General features: G+C 41.3%; 1 protein-coding gene across 4 annotated transcripts in view; it reads left to right on the top strand.

Moving 5' to 3' along the window:
- PRKN (parkin RBR E3 ubiquitin protein ligase) overlaps positions 1-21,656 on the top strand; it is a 1,191,290-nt gene that overhangs the window by 259,958 nt on the left and 909,676 nt on the right. For all 4 annotated transcript variants that reach the window (XM_075924581.1, XM_075924580.1, XM_075924579.1 and 1 more), the window contains one exon: positions 5,738-5,901. In XM_075924581.1, coding sequence (XP_075780696.1) covers positions 5,738-5,901 — 164 coding nt within the window. The remainder of the gene's footprint in view (positions 1-5,737; positions 5,902-21,656) is intronic.

Here is a 21,656-nt window from a genome sequence, read left to right as displayed (position 1 = left end):
CTGAATTGGAGCTGAAACAATGCTCATTATAGAGCCAATGGCATTGCATCATTAAAGAAGCCTTGGCATGATTTGCATGAGTAGAAAGAGCTGGAGGGTTTAGAATCTTTTCCAAAGCCAGTTCAGGTTCTAATATTCTGTCTGCCTATTATTTCCCACTGTCACGTCAGCTGGATAGCTATGTTTTATGTCTGCACTGAGCAGTTTATTGTGTGTCTGGTTCCATTGTTGATGTTTGAAGTGATTAATATACAGCTTGTAAAACACCTAATAACAAATAAATATTATAATATTATATTTTATTCCTTCCCAACAGGATGGCCAGAGACAGGCTTATCATTTCACAGAGCTCACTAGACAGTTGTCATATTGTATCTCTTTTCTGTCAGTGGCCTTTCTGTCATTCAACTACAAATCAACTGAAAGCTGTTATATAGAGCTAATGATTTTTTAATGGAAGATGCAGTTTCTGTAAAAGTAAAATTCTGTGAGAACAAAGTTTGATTTTGCAGAAACTTTATTTTACCTTTGAAAATATTTTGGGTCAGTTTGATCTAAATCAAAATATTTTGGTTTGTTGTTATTGACGTAAAATGAAACATTTTGTTTCTTGTCAGTTTGACATTAAATTCCATCGACCTGGAGTGCTGCAGTGCTGTATGAGAGTCATCGTTCAGGTGCTTGATGCCTCTGTGCTCTTCTGTCGTCTGGGCTTCTTGGCTTGGTTACATCTCTTGTGATATACCACTGTCTGCTTTCTGACTAAGGCACATGCATCAACATGGGAATCACATGAGTATAATGTACTGTGGGAGGAGTCATCCTGCCAGGGAGTACAGACAGACAGAAGAATGATGGCATGAGGCACTCAAACTGTAGCTTCCATGAGGAATCATGATAGCTTATGCAGATAAATTTTAATTTAAATCTGACTCAAAAGGAAACATTTTGATTTGAAAATGTTAGAAACTTGTTCTTTTAATCTGAGTGTCAATGCCGAATGTTTTTTAAAATGAGTGTATTTCCCTGCAAATTTTTGGCATTTTTAAATTAAAAAATATTGCATTGAAAAATTCCTGAAGTGCTTTACTTTTTCCTGTTTGACTAGGTAGGTAAAAATGTTCAAATTTCTTAAAATGTGGAAATTTTGATTTTTTCTCAGTTATGCCATTAAATCCTGATCCATTCTCTCTTTCTTTGGTCTGATTTAGTTTCTTTAATTTGCCCTCCAAGCTTTTTCACAACTCCCAAAATGGCTTTTACAATTTGAGAAGAGGGACTTCTAGTAGACTTACTGAGAGATGCATAATAATGTTAGTAGGGAACAATGCCACTAGTTTACTACTGTGTAGGGGACCTCATTTTAACCTCATTTAAATTGTTTTTGTAACTAATACAATTGCATTGACTTCAGTGAAGTGTTATTCCTGATTTACCTAAGCATATTTAAGATCAGAATCAGAGTGGAATTGTTTCAGTGGAGAAACAGGAATTTTCTGGTTGCTCCTTAAAAATTGATCCTTCCATGTTATCCAAAAATCTGACATTTCCACAATACATTTTTTTCATTTATTATGCAAAGAAGAAATGTATTCTTTCATTATTTAAAGGTCTACAGTTTCTTAGACCAGAAAACCATGGCTTGTTTTTAAATGTGTGTATTATTTCTGTGGTGAGAAGAGGTTGATGGAAATGTTGGTTAATACTCACCTAAGAAAGAAATCTTTCTGACCTGCCCAGGAAGTGAATCTTGGATTCCCCCTATGGAAACTTATTTTCTCCACCACTCAAGTTATTAGGTCTTCCAAATACTATATACGTGCAGTGAGTCACACTTAAAAAGTTAAAGATTTACTGGTTTGACAGTGATTCCTATATGTGAACAGAGGAATTCTGCTGGACCCATTAGTATCTCTAAAACTAGAATAAAATCTAAGTTTGACTCCTGTGTATAGATCTACTCTTTTTTTTCTGTAGCTATTCATTTATGCAGACTTCACAGCATTCACTGTAGCCAGAAAGTTGGTTAATGCTTCCAAACAAGGAATTACACTATCCAGTTCACTGATTTATTGAATGATTGTTTATATTTGATATCCAAAAGATATTGTGAACTGTTGACATATTTCTATTTTTCTCTCTCTTTCAGTTACACCATTTTCTTTCCTGCATTTTGCCTTTCTATACTTAAGAGTTCTTGCAGTGTTTTGAATTTATAAATTTGAGGCCAGATTTGTTAAGGCATTTAGGCATCTAAAGATATAGACAGACACCTAGTGGAATTTTTCACAGCACATAGGTATCTAAATCTTGTTAAATATCAATGGAAGTTAGGCAAAGAGGAGCTTTCAAAAATACCACTAAATGCCTATCTGCCTCTTTAGGGATTAAAAACCTTTAAAAGTCTGGCCCTGTGTGCCTTTGAGACGGGGCGGATGAGAGTTTTGCAGGGCCCAAGGCAGGACAATTTTGCAGGGCCCTCCTTTGGAGAAAAAATAGAAAAAAGGCCTCCCCCCTGTGCCCACTCCTCTAGTAGCCCCACTCTGATCTAGTGAGCTACCCCCGCCTCATCCCCTCTCCTAACACCTCCCTCTACACACCTGCCCTGCCTCTCTCCTCTGGCGCTAGTCTCTCCCCTGCAGGTGTCTTCCCTTCTGCTTCACCCCCAGAATCCCCTGGTACCTGCACCCTCCTGGTGCCTCCCCCTTCCCTCACTGTCTCTGCCCCCTTTGCCCTCTCTTTCCCTGATGCCCACCCCCTCACCACCCTCTGCCCCCGTTTCCCTCATGCCCCTGTCCCCTCACACATGCCTTGCTCTATCTCCACCTTCCTCATGCCCACCCCTTCTTTCAAGCCTTCTCCGAGCACCTCCAACCTCCAATGCCCTTACTCTCTCCTCTCCCAACATCACCCTGTCCCCCCTCCCACTGACACCTCCCCTCCTGCCCTTTTCCTCCTTGTCTCCACTTGGCCCCCTGGCATTTTTCTCTCCTCCATGCTGTCCATTGGTGCCTTCCCCTTTCTTCTCCTGACCTGCCCCGCTCCCCGCAGCACAAGCCCCTTCTTCTGCCATCCACCTTCTGCTTTCCAGTTTGCAGGGTGGCCGCGACCCCGGCCCAGGCTCCAGAACACGTGCTGAACCGAGCAGTCTAATGCTGGGCTGCGCAGTTTTAAAGTCCTGGGCTGTGACGTCACACCACGCCCGGGCGTCTTCCCTCTCAGCTGTTGTGTGGCGTTTCAGCTCGCCACGCATGCGCTTCCTCGGCCCTACGTGGCCCATACTGGCCGGTGCCGGGGAATTTAAAGTGAGGGGCTGTGGCGCCCCGTCACAATCCCCCTCCTCCTCCAGCAGCTGCCAGCTGGTCCTTCAGCGGACGGCCCACCAGGAAATTCCCAGTATTCTGCCGGGCCAGTCGGCCCCTGGTGCTGGCGTGGGGCCTATTGAAGCGTGGGGTAGCCGCCCTGCTTGCCCTGTCCTATATCCACCGCCGCTTTGAGAAATTATATCAACATAATTTGATCAAACTAGTTTTGTTGTTCTGAAAGTACTTTCCAATGTGCACAAAGATTCCCCCTCATCTATGCATGAGGAACTGATACCAAATGGGACCTCCTTTTTCGGTTCTGATTCTGCTACTACTTTTCATATTCAAAATTTCCTAATTCCTATAGGACTTTTAGTGCAGGTTTCAGCCTTAAGCAAATTCTCATATGTTGGTGAGCCTCCCTAAATCAACATTAAAAGTCTTTAACTTTCAGGAGACAAACCTTAAATTATAAGGGTTTTTAAAGTGTTCACTGTAAGGGGTGTCTTCTTAATGTATCTGAGTATCTCTCTTAAATGTAACTGGAATTACCTGTGCACTTTTCAAGAAATGTCCATTTAGACATCCTGATGGTTTAGGATTTAACCTTGGCTATCAGTCATATAATATTAATCACCTTTTTCCAAAAAAGAAAGCTTCAAATATTATTTTGATGAAATTGTGTTGTTTTTCAGCATGGGTAAAGCATCTGCTTTAAGTTTTAATAAGCTCTTTGTGAATGAACAAAGATGCCATCAATAAATGTATACTTAAAAATGTTTCCTACATGCCTTGATTTTTGATGAAGTTATTGTGTAAAAGGTAGAAAAATTTCATCTAGTGCTTTCCAACAAATAATTTGATTGGTTAGCATTTTTCTCAATGTAACTGTGATTATGAAGGATTAGATATATCTCTATGACAAAAAGAAAATACTGAGTATTCATGGGTCTTTCAAACATTTGCTTGTGATTGGATACATAAAAGCAATACTTTCCAAGGACAAAAACTTAGAGGTAAAAAGTTTTATCATCTAAAATTTTAGTTGGAAATCACAGTACATACTATCATACAACCACTACAAAGTTCTGAAAACGTAAATATCAAATACTAAAACGAGCTAAATCAATTACAACATTCTCATCAGTATGTTCAAATGTCCTCATATTCATTTTCAAACTTGTACAATTATAGGGGTGTCATATGCACATTAAGTGGCAGAAAAAATATGAAGACCTTTTTTCTATTATGAAAATTATAAATATGCTAGGAATATAAACATTTCTGATCCTACACTTCTGCCATTTGTCAAAAATTCAAACCAACGGCTTTTCCAAATAAAAATTTAGACTGGAATCAAAAGAAACTCTTACAATGGAACATCAGTTGCAACCAGTGCCTTGTAACGGTAGCAGATATCTGCTGTTCACTTGTTCTAGATAATTTCGCATGTTATATTGGTATTACTAATGCTCTGTTTCCTGTCTATGAAACCATTGGTTGAAGTAACTCACCAGGCTATATCTCTGCTTGCCACACAATCTCAGTGAGTGATGAGGTTATAATGAGTTTTTTTCTATATAGTGGTTTTTCTAGTCTCTTTCCTCACTGTGAGTCTAATGGGCACATTCAGACTCATTATGAAAAGCAGTCCCACCAGCTGAATGGCAGTAAACATATAAGCTTGTTTGCCAGGCTTCTCTGAACCAATAAACCAGTTGTAGCTCCAAAAATGACATGGCTAGTGTGGAAATAATTTTCTGCATGGAAGGAGTATGTACTGGAGTTATATACTACAAGTATTTTAGTTAACTCTGTGAAAAAGTCCACACTGGTACAGAAAATACTCAAACTTTTCAGCTAGCAGATAATTTCCCTTCATCATTATTTTCTGTAGAATTATATCTGTGGGAGGCCAGTCTGATTAACGGTATTTTACAGTTTATCTGGGAGCTATCTATTCTTAAGCTGTTCAGGACATTCTAGTTCTAATAAACATCTATATTCCTTGCGTTTATTTGTTATATCTAGTAGGGGAAGAACACCTGGGACACAGAGAGTATATATGTCTGCCAAGGTTAAGACTGAATTGAAAATCTGTTGTATCAGTTAGTGATTACTCAAAATCTTGCCCAGTTAAGTCTTTTTCCTGTTTCTGAATACTCGCTATAATTTATAATGTTGTCGAGGGGAACATACACATTTTTTTATTGTTCACTGACTATTATGATAGGAAATCCCTTATGTATCTTTCTTTCAAAATGATAGATTACAGCATTTAAAGAGAAAAACTTTTAAATGAAAAATACACTGAAGTTTTACACTAACATTTTTTCTATAGAAAAGGGACCAGAAAACCTCCCCTTATATAATTTAAAAATAGATGTAACTTGAAAAATGCTCACTTTCTAAAATGTTTTGTTCTTGGTCAGTGTTTGTCAGGTTCAACTCCAGCCATGCTTTCCCAGTGGAGGTTGATTCAGACACCAGCATCTTCCAGCTCAAGGAGGTGGTTGCTAAGCGACAGGGAGTTCCAGCTGACCAGTTGCGTGTGATTTTCGCAGGGAAGGAGCTTAGGAATGACTTGACACTGCAGGTAAGTCTCCCTTGGTAGTTTTGTTTCTGGGATGCTGCCAGCTCAACTGCTTCTGTCTCAACTGCTGCCAGTCTGACATTCATGACTGAGATCTAATAGAATAAATAGTGCCTGGGGATTCCTTGAACTTTACTCCACACTGCTTCATTAATTCTGACCTTCTTAATTATGCATTAAAACAGCAAGCAGGAAGGGTAGGAACAGAGAAAGAATATAAGAGAGACCGAGAGAGAGCTGTGCTTAGTGAATAAATGTTTACTGACTACAGACGCAAGCTATGCACAATTTCTGTATCTGCTCAATTTCTACCTTACTTATTCCATTTGAATCTTAATGAATCTGAATGAATGTGAATAAATTGTTCCAAATCAGGCTGCTCAATCATCATGTTGTACAGAATTTGTAACCCAATTCTGACCCCTGGAGGACAATTGTAAGCCTGCTGCTGCTGTTCCTTGTGTGTGCATGTGTGCACATGCTCATGCACATATGTGTTAATGGAAGGGTAGTGCTTGAAGGTCTGTTCACAGTGGCCAATCAGATTTTCCCAGAAGCACTGAAATCACAAATATGTAATTTGAAAGACTAGTCGGGGGAAGGAAGATTTAATTTCCTCTTGATTAACTGTTCTGATAAAATAAGATGTAGTGTAAATGGAGAGGGACAAAAGAGCATAGCACGACAAGTAACAAGTCTCTTTTCCTGACTATCTCAACCACTGTTACCAGTACTGCCACTCTCATTTTATCAACATCTTTTTCTTCCTGTGAGTGATATTTGTGGAACTGACCTCATTTGCAAAGGACACAGGTTGAAGACATTTGAGAAATCTGGAAATAATACATTTTTTTGACCTCTCAATGCACAACTTGAGATTGCTGAGTTATTAGAAGTACTATCCTTGCAGTAACATCAAAGAACAATGACGTGTATTCTAAAGTGGTTTAGGTGACTACATAAAATACCCCCCACAGGCACAACTCTGTTTTAACGAGCACAGATTAATTGGCACTTGCATTTTCAGCAATGTGGGGGACATTGCTGTGCGCAGAATGGCCGCTGTGTCAGGTTGCAGAGGGTCAGTACAGTATTGACATCCTATCACTACATCTTCATGGCATGATATTTATTGCTTTGTAAAATGCTTTAGGGAGTTTGTGCACACAAAAGAAACTATAGAATGCAAATTGCGGTTGTCATTCTCCAGTGCATCTCCTGCTGATAGTGTTGATGCACATTGTCATCATGCAGAAACTGCTGTGCTTTGCTTTTAGATGATTTGCTTTTACCAAAGAAAATATATGGGGCCAAAATGTTTTTTAAGGTTAAAAGCTATCTGTGACTAGTTCCTATGTTAGGGTTCTGTGTTACACTTTCAGAGGCTCCTAAACCTTCTTGCACATCCTGAAGCATAGTTATAGTGGTACTGTCAGATTGTTTCAGGATGAAACACAGAATCATTTACTGGGGTCTAAATTTACTCAGAGAGTCTGAAACCAATTTTTTGCATCTCCGGCTCCTGGAGACGGCTCCTGCCGCGGCGGTCCGACCAGCCGCCCTTTTGCCCCTCGCAGGCTCTGGAGTGCGGGGCGTCCCCGGTTCCAGGACGGTCGGAACCGGCGCCCCGTCACAGTAGGGATGCTGAGCAGCATTGTCCCACATCTGTTCACTCTTCTCATTGCCCCAGGCTGGAGTCACATCCTGGGTTGCCAGCTCTCCTGGACTGGGTGGACCCGATGCCATTGCAACAAATGGTGTCCAATCCATCAGGTACCAGAAAGTTGGCAACCTCGCTTACAGCTGGAGGTGGCTGCAAAGCAGCAGTGCACTCTCCAGGGCCGATGGCCTAGACCCTGGGCATGGTGGGCAGCAGGACGACCAGGACATGCTGAACTTGCAAGACCCCAGAAGGAGCCTCCAAGCCAGGACCTAGGGCTGTCAGAGCTGGTGCGAGGGCTGGCCCTTTGGTAAGGGAAGTCGGGTGGAAAACTGAGAGTTGCTGCAGCACTCCCTGCACATATAGTTCCCGCACCTATGAGAGAGAGACAGAAAAAGAGAAAGACTGTAGAAATTTTCAGGGCTGAAAGTAGAGGTGGTTTTGGTAGCAGGGAAGGGTAGTCCATAGTCATAGATCTTGAGTCCAAAAGGGTTCCACTAGATCTTCTAGTCCAACCCACACTAGAACCCAAAACTGAAAGGATGCCAAAATATTATGAGGCTAGACTATGATGTGTCACAGGTAGAGAATGAAAAAGGATTGAGATACATCTGTGCCCAAGGATTGCACAGTGGAGGGGAAATTATTAAGTGTGATATATCCAAATAATCCAGGTTTGAGACCTTCATCCACATGCTTCAGAGAATGTGGAACCCTCCCTCCCCGCTTCTAAGGTTATGGTAAGAGTGCGCAGTTTAGGACATTTGGTGTGCCCAGCTGGATGTTTCTGCTACATGCTAGTGGAATATTTCCTTCTGACACACACACACACACATATATTGTCATCTCAATTTCAGAGTTAATATCCTACTGAGATTAATGGGTCAATTCATGTGTATCTTAGAGTTGTTGTTTCAAAAAGATTCAAGAAAACAATGTGACATTGGTTTATATTCAGCTAAAATTTTAAGGATGGCATGTTTGTTTTGCGACCATAAGAAGAAATTTTTTTTTTCAAGTGAGAGCTTAGGTTATGTAGAAAGAATTGGGTATATCAAAGAATCATAGGATACACAGAAGCTCTGCTCACAACCATAAAAGGACAAGAGATGAGTCCAAATTAACAGGGAGTTTGATCTGAATGGGAATTCATTGCTGAGTGCCAAACTGAGGCAGCAACAAATGGGGTTAGGTATTAATAAATAAAACTTTCAAAAGGATACATAACAGTGAATGGAAGTCTGTCAAGATGGGGTAATAGAGTACTCAGATCCTACCAGGTTCTAACCAAGGAAAGTGCATTTCAGATGAGAAACCACACAAAGTGGCTGATGTGGAACATGAACAATTGTCCGCATTACGAATGAATACCATAAGGCTGTATGTGCATGAAGTGTGTTAGAGAGATATGCATGGGCAGTTGGTGAAGGCAGGGCTGGGGGCTTACCCACTGTAGCCCTGCCTCTTCCATTCCCCCGTGAGGTGGGGCAGTGTGCTGCATATGTGCTTCCTCTTCCAAACACAGGGAGAGGAGGGGAGTTGGAATGCGCTCGCCGCAGCTTCTCCAGCCCCGGAGGAAGGCACTCCTCGTGCAATGAGAAGTAACAGTTAATTCGAGGGAAGGGTTTTAAATCGGACTACCGCGTCTTCACGCGGCAAGTTAAATCGGGCGACTGGCATTTTAAAATGGTGACCGGCCGGGAATATGCTAATCAATCACGGGATATTTAAATCCCACGCTTCATTAGCAACTTCGGTATGCTTCATTTGCCTCCTTAATCCAAACTAGGGTGCAAGTGTAGACATACCCTGCCAGTTTTTCAAGGTAAATAGCCCCCATGACAAACCCCATGTATAGGGCATAGATGTGATAAAAGTGTGAACATCAAATACTAGAAGTTTGTAATGTGATATGGCAGCTGAAAAATAAAACAGTGTGGCTCTCTTAATAGGTGTGGGAGTTAAGCCTAGATTAGACTGTATATAATTACATAGTTTTGGGTACCTCATAACCAGAAAATAATAGGTAAATTGGTGTTTTTACACACACACACACACACACATACACACACACACACGGTTATGTGATGTTTGAAGTGAGAGCATAACAATTTGACAAATATTTGGATAATGCTAACACCGAACAAGGAAAGGATATATTCAGTGTGGTACACAGAGACTATAGAAATGAAATTAAGAAAGGGAAAGTGGAGACTTAATATCCATCAAATGTTCTTAGCAGTGAGAAGTTTTTATCTGAGGAATAAATACTCAAGGGAAGTGGTAGAAACCTTAAAGCCTGGGATCCTTTACAGCTAGACTGAAACAGTGTACTATAGGGAACACTCTTGTACCAATGGGAAGATTTATCATATTATCTTAGTATCTTGCTGTTATTTCTGCAATTCTGTGATCTTTTACAAAAACATTGAATTATTCAAATTGTTACAGCTTGTGGCAGTCCAGAATATTTTGCTGTACCATGTGCTTATTTGTCATTTTTCAGATTGCACGCACATATAGTCAATACATTATTTGGGAACTTGATCTGTTTTTGTTTTCTAATAAGAGCTTTCTCGTTCACTTTAATTGAAAATGTGTGTTGCAATCTTAAGTGGCAACTGGCTGATTACAAAGTTTCCTTTGAAGACAAATTTACACACAGAAGGAGATTCAGAAATATTCTTGTTAGGAGCAGTCTTGCTGGGGAAAAAATGGGCTAGGAGAACAGAAATGTTGCATTATGGCAGCAGAGGTCACTTCAAAGGAACTAACACTGAACAGAGTCTGAGGGGGTGGAGAAGCCAATTATTTTAGAGGAAATTGTCAAAATGAAAAAGGTTATATAATTTCTCTATCAACTTTTGGAGTCCCTTAGTAATTATTTATCATTCCCAGGAGTTTTTTCATTAACTGTACAGACCCTAAAAGGCACTTATTCAAATTATGACAAAGAATCAATGAAGTGCAACATAAAACAGGTGTGTATGTCATGTTAGTGATGCTGGTAGGAAAAAAATGACGTGGATGAAAAGCAGTGGAATCTGGCAACCCCACATATGGGAAATGGAAAACAAAATGTTTTGTGTGCCACACATAGAACCTCGATGGGCCACCTGCAGGCCACAGTTGGCTCGCCACTGTTATAAACTTATGATCTTTTGTCTCCTCCTCAGGGAATTGAAACACCTGCTCTTGGATCAAAGGCAGCCTTTATGGCTTTTTCTAGAAATAATCCTCAAATAAAGAGGGTTGAATCTATATTTTCATTGTACTCTATTTGATCAATGGGAATCTACATCTGATAGTAAATTTGGTCAGGTAATTTTGAAGTTCGTATTCAGATGGGACTCTGTGATCTCACTATCCTGGATAAGAGTACTGTTTGTTAATCTCTCTCATGGGTGGGACTATGTAGAGGACACATGCACACAAAAAGAGGATTACATACCTACAACCAGGGCTCTTGAAGATGGACTGTGTGTGTTTAAACTCATGGCCCGCCTTTCCTCACTGCCTCTGTGTCCTACTTACCGTATGGATTGTGATGGTATTGTTTTATGCATCCCTGTACACATGGGAGGGTCAGCTTCAGCCCCTCCCTATCCTGCACAACCATACCTTTACCTTTCTTTGAGTTATGATAAAAGGCAGCTGTATACCAAATTTGGTGGTCCTAGCTCTTACCATTTAGGAGAAGTTCTCAAACAAATATACAGGACATATAAAGTTGCTCCCTTACAGAGAAATTCTCTCAAATATATAGTATATAAACAGAGGTCTCAAACTCCTGTCCCATGGGCCATCCCCAGCCAAAGCAATTGTGCAATCTGGCTTGGGACTCCTGGTGGCTAGCAGCGAGCACCTGTCTGTTACTGGTCTCTAAGAAACAACGAGAAGTCCGGTGGCACCTTCTAGACTAACAGATTTATTGGAGCTTTCGTGGGCAAAGACCCACTTTGTCAGATGCACAAAAGGACCACTCGCCAAAAATATTAAGTAAGATATCGATTATTAGCTATTTCAGACAATGACATCAATCCCTCCACAAGCCCTTATCAACATCATACCAGGGAAGTGTAGGGCCATTTAGCGGCAGTGAAGAAAGCTAGGTGGTAAGGACATGGGCAGGGTTGGCTGCATGTCAGGGGGGATGGGTGGGCAGCCAAAAGAGCAATTGTTTGTGAATAGAGCTCAAGAGGCATCTGGGGAACTGTGTGAGGACAGGAGAGCCTATTGGTAAGTAAGGTATGGTTGAGCCTATTGGTAAGTAAGGTATGGTTGAGATGGTTGAAAAAGCAACAGAAGCTGAGTGAACATCAGAGAGGTTGGAGGATTGGGACTGTGGATAAAAACAGGGAGCACAGATAATGGTTTGTTTACATCTTTTTTGTTTTAAACAAAAATTAAAAATTTCTCATAAGTTCAAAATTAATTAAAAAAAACCTTTTGATGTCCTGTATAATTACAGATATGCAGTACATTAATATAAATTGTAATGAAAGTTGGCTTGAGGAAGATGTAAGAAGGTGGAGAGAAACCCCCACAGTTCAGGGAACCTAGAGATGAGGATTGTTTCAAATTCAAAAGAGGTGTGACAGCTTGCAGATATCCAGTCAATAGGGACAGTAGGGAAACTGTGACACACTATGTGAACTGTCAGATAAATTTCAAAGACTTTTTTACGAAGTGGTGATATTTCTCTGTTATTAAAAGGAATGGAACTTTACTGAATGCATCATTCTAAGAAAGTGAATAAGCAGAAGATTTAGCAAAAATCCAAACAACATTATCACCTAGAGAACTGATTTGGGAAATATTCTAGTTCATTTTTCAAACTTGAGTGCTTCCTTGGATGGATCTCATTCACCAACAAAGCAGTAAAAAAAAAGTAATACTTAAATATTTTCAGAAAAATCAAAATTACACATTAAGAAAAAAATGCACTGTATTCAATTCTTGCAAGTTTATATTGTGTAATTAAAGAAGGTATATGAAGAATTAGGCAACTTACTTCACTATTGCACTCAGCTCTCATGTGTGCTCCAGATGTCTTACAGAAAAGAAGAAACAGAGGAGTTAAACTGAAATGATGGTTCCAGTTTTTTAAATATGCTCATGCACCCATTTAGTCATACAAAACTTGTATTTGCAAGCATTTGGCTCTGTGTGCATATTATACTATTTAATTATGATTTCAGGAGAGTGTACAAGTATGATGCAGTAACACTTATATGCATTAATACCTTCTGCATATGCCTGCAATGATTTGTACGCTTGTGTATAAGAGGACCATTCTGTAAATGTCATGCTTTATCGCTGCAGCGATAATAAGAGCAGCAGCTCCAGAAGCTTTCACTTGCTGTGGAACTCATTGCAGATCTCATTTATTTAAGTGAATGCAAATGAAGTTTCACTCTCCTGTTTTCTGAAGGATTGATGAATTAGTGAGTCGTGAGCATTGCAGTGTCAGTCTCTAGAAATGAATGGAGGAAGATCAACTCAGAATGAGTTCATATCTTAGGAAGCCACAGGATTTAATCTTCTTGTGTCTGTATGTGTATATGTGTCAGTTGTAAAGGAGACTGTGAATTAGTTATCTCCAGACCTAATTCAGAAGTTTCAGAAACAATATTTTCCTATTAAAAAGATTGCCTTTTTTAGTGAGCTATGAAAAAATGTTGAAGAATTGCCATTAATAAATACATTTAATACAGGTTTTATTTTTAAAGACAAAAAATCACATTGCATCCTGTTTCACTGTTGAAACACACTTCCCTCTTGTAAGGCAATTCAGTACATTGTATATTTATATTGAATGGTAAAAATTGGACTTTGCTGGCAGCACAGCTATGTAGCAGCCATCCAGAAGACAGAAATGCAAGGTACTCAGTGGCTTCCAAAAAATGGCCAGCAGTACTTTTAACACCATGCTGAACAGGTAACTTGTCAACATGAGGATTTCCAGTGATGCTAATACAATAGAAATTGAACTAATGTTGAGGAGGGAAAGACTTTTTTGAAAATTGGCATGCCAGAGACATCATGTATGCGAGCTCTGGTGTTAAAGACATGAGGTTTGCTTTTGAGCCCTACTAGCCACTTTGGTGCTGGCCACTTCGGCAATCTCTGAGGGGTGGCATTTTCCAACTCCCTTTGAAATGCAGTTCAAAGAGGATAACTAAGAACAGTATTTGAGGCCCCACTGCAGAAGAGTTTTGTGATATGTCCTTAAAACCTGACACAACAGGAAGTGGCTAAATTATGCATTTTAATGTTGATGCTACCTAGTAATCTTATACTTCTTTGCCTTTAGCCAGTTTTGAAAAAGTATTGTGGATTTGCTTGCTCTAGGCTTGATGATTGTTCTTAAGAAGTAATTTTATTTCTTTTACAAATTATAGGAAGTAGTGAGCTTTATCTTGATTTCAGTATAATAATGCACTGCATACATGCAATTTGATTGCATCAGTATGTGTTAATTCAGTTGTGTACTTTCTGATGTGTGAACTGCCGGGTTAGAGCTGTATAGAGGCACTACGGACTATGACTTGCTGTTATGAGTTCAAACTGACATTCATATATAATCTGCCAAGATTATATTTTTCTGTTACTTTGCTGTTTTGCTTAACAACAAAAAAAAACCATTATCAGTAAATATATCTGTTCGCATTTGCCAGTGCTTCCATGTCAAGTCAGGATGAATTGGTTGTGTACAGGGTTGCTGATGGAATTTCCAGGGCCTTGGGCAAAATGTGTGTGAGGGGGAACTCCTGGAATGGGTCGGGCTGGGGCTAGTCTTCCCCAGTCCTTCAGCACTGCTCAGCCTGCGTCACCCAGGGCTCGGGCTGCTGTTAAGGTAGCAATGGTAGTGGCACACAGAGACCCTGGGTCTTTTTAAATTTCTGGTCCTGGGGCAGCTACCCCTCCCCCCCTCCATAGCTGTCCTTTTGTGCAAGGAAGCTCTTGCTAGATGTACTATTTATTTAATACTCACTGAGACATAACTTTTATTGAAGTTGAAGAAGTGTGCTTGATTAAAAATAGACCTCTTATGCAGGTCTGGTTGGGATCTGCTAGATACCATTCTTCCATTTCATCAGAAACTACATGATGATACATGTTCCTGGGAGTGGCTAAATGTCACCTGCTCTGTTTTTAATTAAAAATCAAGCTTACATTCTTCTGTTTAGTGTTGTAGAGATTAATATTTTTTGTTCCATCCTTACTTAACCTCTTCCCTTCCTATTTCATTTTAACATAGAAACAAAGTAATCCTCTATAGCTGGTAAAACTTTGTTTATCTCTTGGACTGAATTTTCATTGAAGGAACAATAGGTGCCAATTTCTTCTCTGGTTTTGCTGCTGTCCACAGACATCTTCCTTTGCGTTCCAGTGAGAATATTCGTACGTTACTGTAGTAGAATAGACAAAGTTTAAACACAACTTATTTACAAAATTACTAATAGATGCAAAAGAAACAATGGCAAACATACAGCCATGAAAATATGCTCTCCTCCTAGATAACAAAATGTTTATGTGCCTTGTCTTTTGTGTGATATTGTTTTTAATAAGAGAATGCTATGTAAAATGCAGATATTCCTGCCTAATTCTGGACTTTTCTATGCTCTTCACTTCTCAGTCACTACAAAGTTTTAATTAATTAGGTCTTCTTGACTGTTAGTTTAATTTTGATTAACTGATGATTAAGGTATTTTAGAGGCAGGGAGAAACAGATCACAAAGTTAATCGAACTCCTCATTGAGAAGAGGAAACTTACAGACCTTACTAACGTAGTTTAGTATAGGGCAATCAGAATATAATGAGGGCTAAATCCTGCTCTTAACTGATAGAGCTGCCCAGTGGACCAGTGCTAGCTGCAGGGCATCTCCAAGATCCAGATAGCAGATGCAGAATAGGATAGTGTAGAGAAGCCAGAGAAGAATGAATGCATAGTGGGGCTAGCTCATGCTCTCTGCTTTGGGAGCCTCAGCACTCCACCTACCTAGTAAACTATGAACATTAGCTGTCACAAAGTTCCAATGAGTATGGAAGTAGAGCCTCCGGTTAGTGTCATTTTGCGACAGGAAGCTATATGCCTACTTACCATCAGAGCTATAGAGAGAGTCCCAAACGAGTTCAAAGGGAAAGGGTTTTATTTGCGCTACTTCCTGATGCAAAAGAAGACAGGAGGATGGAGACCGATCCTCAATCTGCATCGGCTCAACCGTTATCTGCAGAAAAGACGTTTCAAGATGGTGACTCTTGCCACAATAATCCCATCTCTGAATCACAATGACTGGTTTGCGGCTCTCGACTTGCAGGACACATATTTTCACATTACGATTCATCCGGCACACAGATGCTTCCTGCGGTTCGTGATAAACAAGGAACATTTCCAATACAGGGTCCTTCCTTTTGGCCTGGTGTCGGCTTCCAGAGTTTTCTCAAAGACTCTATCGGTCGTCGCTGCATTTCTCCGTCTCCAACACGTTCTTATATTCCCTAATTTGGATGATTGTCTCTAAAAGTCGCCAATGCATCAGGAGACCATGTGAATGATCTCGTTGACGAGAAACACATTCGATTCTCTGGGCCTCATAATAAACGAACAGAAGTCGACCATTGTCCCCACACAAAATATAAAGTTCATAGGGTCAGTCCTAGATTCTATCACGGCAAGGGCATACTTACCTCTAGACAGGTTTCACTCGATACAAGAACTAGTGAAGGTCCTCGACACTGCTCTGACTGTATCCATCCATACCTGCCTTCGTCTTCTTGGCCACATGGCATCCACCACCTTTGTCATTTCTCATGCCAGAGTTCACTTCAGGGATCTTCGACACTGGTTAGCAAGGGTATACATACCGCAAAAACACAGCATTCACAAGACGGTCACTGTATGGCTACATGTCCGCGATTCCCTGCGTTGGTGGAAGTATACAGGAAACCTCCTCTCAAGATTCCCATTCCATCATCCTCAGCCCTCCACGCTCATAACAACAGATGCCTCTCTCATAGGCTGGGGCGCACATATGGACAACGACTACGTTCAGGGCAGGTGGTTCTTCACAGAGAAGACTTATCACATAAATCTCTTGGATTTATGTGCCATTTTTCTGGCATTCAAGCTTTTTCTTCCATACATATGGCACACCACAGTCAGGATATTCACAGACAACGTGGCAGCGATATACTACGTGAACAGACAGGGAGGCGCCAGATCCTGTTCCCCCTGCGCCGAAGCAGTGCGGTTCTAGAATTGTTGCATAAGGAATGACGTAATCATCACAGCGTCTTACTTACCTGTCATCAGCAATGTCGTTGCAGATTTGTTGAGCAGACGATTCCCTGTGGATCACGAGTAGGAGATAAGATCAGACGTGCTACATTACGTCTTTCGCAGGTGGGGTACACAGACGGTAGACCTCTTTGCTATGACACACAATGCCAAGTGTCCCCAGTTCTGTTCCAGAGCAGGAATGGGAAGGGGTTCTCTGGGCGATGCCCTTCTGACCACTTGGCACAAATCACTCCTTTACGCATTTCCCCCGACAGTCCTAGTCTCAAGGACTCTCGAGAAAATAATGTTCGAGGAGGCGACAGTCATCCTGATAGCCCCGGCATGGCCGAGACAGCCGTGGTACCCACTCTTGCACAGGATGTCAATATACCCACCATGGACGCTTCCTCTTCTCCCAGACCTGTTATCACAGGAGGAAGGGGCTCTCTTGCATCCCAGACTCGATTCACTCCGCCTCACAGAATGGCTGATAACTGGCTCAAAAATGACGAGTACCTTTGTTCACAACGAGTCAAGACAATTTTAATGAGCAGCAGGAAAGTTTCTACTCGGAAAACGTACCTGGCGAAGTGGCGCAGATTTGCTCAATGGTGTTGTACTCAAAACGTGCAACCCCTTGTCTCTCCTTTGCATCAGGTCCTGGATTACGTCCTCCAACTTCACGACTCTGGCCTCTCCATGTCAACCCTGAAGGTTCACTTAGCAGCTATCAGTGCTTTCCATGAACCAGTGCAAGGTTCCTCAATTTTTTTTCCCATCAAACTACGAAAAGATTTTTGAAAGGATTGACAAACATGCACCCACCTCACAGACCGCCTCCACCAGTCTGGAGCCTGGATTTGGTCCTGCGCACAATCGTTCACCCTCCTTTTGAGCCATTGGTGTCGATATCACTGCGAATGTTAACAATGAAAGTCGTATTCCTACTAGCAATTACCTCGGCATGCAGAGTCAGCGAGCTGGGAGCATTAATGGCAAGTCCTCCCTACACATCTTTTTCAAAGGACACGGTGACATTGCACCTACTTCCGGCGTTTATCCCCAAAGTTAATACGTCTTTTCATATCAACGAGTGTATAGTTTTAAGCTCCTTTTATCCTAAGCCACACGCTTCTCCCTCAGAGACCGTGTTACACATGCTCGACGTGCGATGAGCTCTCTCTTTTTACATAGAGAGAACCCGTTCATGGAGACATAGGGACAGGCTGCTCGTGTCGCTAGTGCAGCGTTCCAAAGGCAGCCCTCTTTCGAGTCAACGTATAGCTAGACTTATTACTACTTGCATCATGACGTCATTCACTCAGGGGAAGGCCATTCACTTCTCAGCCTATTGCTCATTCCACTAAAGTAGTTGCCACCTCCACTGCTTTTGCCTGAGGCGTCCCTCTCGGAAACATTTGCTGGGCAGCCACCTGGTCCTCTAGCACCTCTTTTGTGCACTATTATGCTATAGTGCGGCGTTGGGCCTCAGACCCGGAAGTAGCGTCTGCGGTTCTAGCCTCTGCAGAAAATCATTGACCTGGTGCACATCTTGACTACTGCTTTGTAGTCACCTAGAGTGGAGCACCCACGGGGACTACTCGAAGAAGAAGGGGAAGTTACTTACCTTGTGTAGTTACGATCGTTCTTCGAGATGTGTCCCCGTGGGTGCTCGACGTCCCGCCCTCCTTCCCACTCTGGGTCTGTTGTTCCTGTTTTGTTACAGATTCCGGACGGTGAGAGGAACTGGGGCAGGGGCCGGTCTGCGTGATGGGAGAAACTGCACGAACGACGCATGGCGGCTACTGCGCATGCGCGGTCCGGCTGACTACAGCTATGAAAAGCCTCCGATCAGCGGCGCAGGGACGAGCCCGACACCTAGAGTGGTTCACCCATGCGGACACATCTCAAAGAATGATCCTTACTACACAAGGTGTGTAACTTCCCCTTTTAACAAATCATTAACTTATTTTCTCAGTTCATGTCTCACATAGACCTCCTTCACTTGTCTTAGTGGCTAGTAGCGGTTTTCACACCTATTATTAAGTTTAGCAGGTATCCTTCAGAAAGAATGGAAATATGTATTTCTGTGTATAATACACTGTGTTACGACCCAACAAAAGAGTTGTGATTTGACTAATAACTGGTGAAATAAGCATTTTGGAATCTGAAGTAGAATTTGTCCCCAAATGCTTGAAATCTGGTGCCATATGTAGGATAACTTATGTTGGAACACTAAATATATTTCAGAAGAAAGGCTTTGCAAACCTATGGAAGGAACTCTTTACCAGAGGATGTTGTGAAGGCCAAGAATATAGCAGGGTCCAAAAAAGAGCTAGATAAATTCATGAGGGATAGGTCCATCATTGGATATTAGCCAGGATGAGCAGAGCTGGTGTTCCTAATCTCTGTTTGCTAGAAGCTGGAAATGACCAAGAGGGGACGCATCATTTGATTACCTGTTCTGTTCATTCTCCTTGTGGACCTAGCATTGGCCACTAGGGTTGTTAGATATCACAGAATCATACAATCCTAGGGCTGGAAGAGTCCATATCATGTAATAGAACAGTCATGTAGCCGAATGAAATCTTAGCGGTTACAGGACTATTTGATAGTCCCCAGGGTGGGGCCAGCAGCCACTGCACCCCCCCCCCTCCCCGCCACCCTGCACTGCTGTCTCTGTATCTGGATGCCTGCCACACCACACTGCTACCTCTGATACAGAAGCAGCAGCGCGGGGTGGGAGCAGCCCCTGTCCACAGGGGTCTGAGCTCCTCACAGACAGTGGCTGCTCTGTGGAATGTGGAGCAGCCTCTCTCTGTGGGGAGCTCAGATCCCCTGCTGATAGGGGCTGCTTCATAGCACCCTCCCCTGCACCCCTACCTGAGGCAGCAGCGTTGGAGGAAAGGCAGGTGGCACCTGGAAGCTGGTGCAGGGGGGAACCATTTTTTAAGCCAGTTCCTCACGAGCACCGGCTACCACTCCCCACCCCCCTTACTGCCTCTGATACAGACGCCGCAAAGGGGGCATCTGCATGACATCAACAAGATTACCCAAGAAGCCCAGGCTTATCGGTTAATCGTGTACTCATCTATGACGACTTCCCTATTGGCCACTGTTGGAAAACAGGAGTTGGGGCTAGATGGACCTTTGATCTGATCCAGTATAGCTGCTCTTATGTTCTTAAACAGAGACAAAATTTGCTCTTGTGTTGAATCCCCATGGGATGCAGCAGGCCAGGCTTGTGCAGTTTGCACTTATTTATTTCTCGATTTGCAAAAACTAATCTACAAAACTCTTAGTGCATTGCTTGGTGTTCCAACTGTTCACCATATGGAGTGGTTGCATGGCTATGACACTGCCAAGAAGGGGAAAACATTGAGTTAAAATGTGGCTTTAACCAAAAGTATTTGCCAGTATAGTCTAATATGCTGTATTTAGCATGCAAAAGTCACAGAAATGTTCAACTTAAGTATGAATTCCTTCGAAAGAACAGAATCTAGTTCTAATGCTTGCAAAAATCAGGTTTAAACTCTGCCCTTTTAAAAAACTAATTTGCCAAAACCTCCCCAGTGCTCCTTTCCTGATAGACCTAAAGGAAATCTCATTTTAAGAGTACAAATTTATGTTTAGAGTGACTTTTTAAATATTTTCTGCCTTGCTAAATTCAAAATAACCAGCCTATATAAACTAATGAAACCCCAGCGTTTATAAGGGAAAAGGCAACTGTTGATTAATTAACTGTATTATGTTGTTCCCAGAATAAGATAGTGTCATTGTATTGTATGTTGATGACTTACTTATGAATATGGGTATTATTGGTTTTAATTTTGCTTTATTATTTTGGATGACATTTCTTTATAGTTTTCTGTACAAGATTCCATACTTTCAAAATTATTTATGTGTGTTTGCATAGTACAGGAGACTTCCGATAATCCAGAACCTATGGGACCTAGGTGGTGCCAGATTATCAAATATGCCAGACTATCAGGAGGTACTATAAGATGGTTATATATATACTGTATACATTATATACTGTATATAAAGTGTTCTTAACCCTTTTTATTGTACATACTGTATACAGTATACTGTAATGTTTTCGCTTTTTAAAGCCTTTTTTACCCTTTTTGCTCTGTTCAGCTGCCGCCGCTGTTACCTTGTGACTCATTTTTTGCCGAAACTCACTCACTAGGCTCTTGCCATTTTGATGCCGGACTATCAGGAGTGCCGGAGTATTGGATGCCAGACTATTGGAGTTTTACTGTATAAGGGACATTTTTAAAAAAGACATTGTAGTGTGAAGACAAAAAGGTCCTTGGGGTTTTAAAGAAATTTTAGTTAGTTCCATCATCATGGATGTATTTTCTACATAGTTTGCATATGTTTGATATACATTATATGCATGACTTTCTAGAGGATTACTTTTTCCAGCTGCTAGTATTATGTTAGCCTCAAAACAACTGTTTCGTTTAGTAACAGTTTATGTGTTCTGAGGTTTAGGACAGACAACTTGAACAGCAAGTTTTAATAAACCAGGCACTTCCTCCCACCCCCAGTTATTATCTGCTTTATCTTCAGTACATTTTTCTACAGCTTTCCAGATTTATGTGAGTACTGTGGAACTTACACCTCTTAAATAAAATTGTCAAAACAATAAGACTATTTCTTTATATTTTGAAATGAAAATTTAATTCCTTTGGAAGTAAAAAGCAGACTTGAAATATAGTTAGTGAAGCAAATGCAGACATTGTAATGTATAGATTGAAACTGCAGTGATGGTTCATTCTCACCACAAGGAAGAGAACTGGGGAT

Source organism: Pelodiscus sinensis, chromosome 3 (assembly GCF_049634645.1).
Source record: "Pelodiscus sinensis isolate JC-2024 chromosome 3, ASM4963464v1, whole genome shotgun sequence".
NCBI classification, from domain to species: Eukaryota; Metazoa; Chordata; order Testudines; family Trionychidae; genus Pelodiscus; species Pelodiscus sinensis.
The sequence above is the reverse complement of the archived record's forward strand: the minus strand, read 5'-3'. Positions and strand labels throughout refer to the sequence as shown.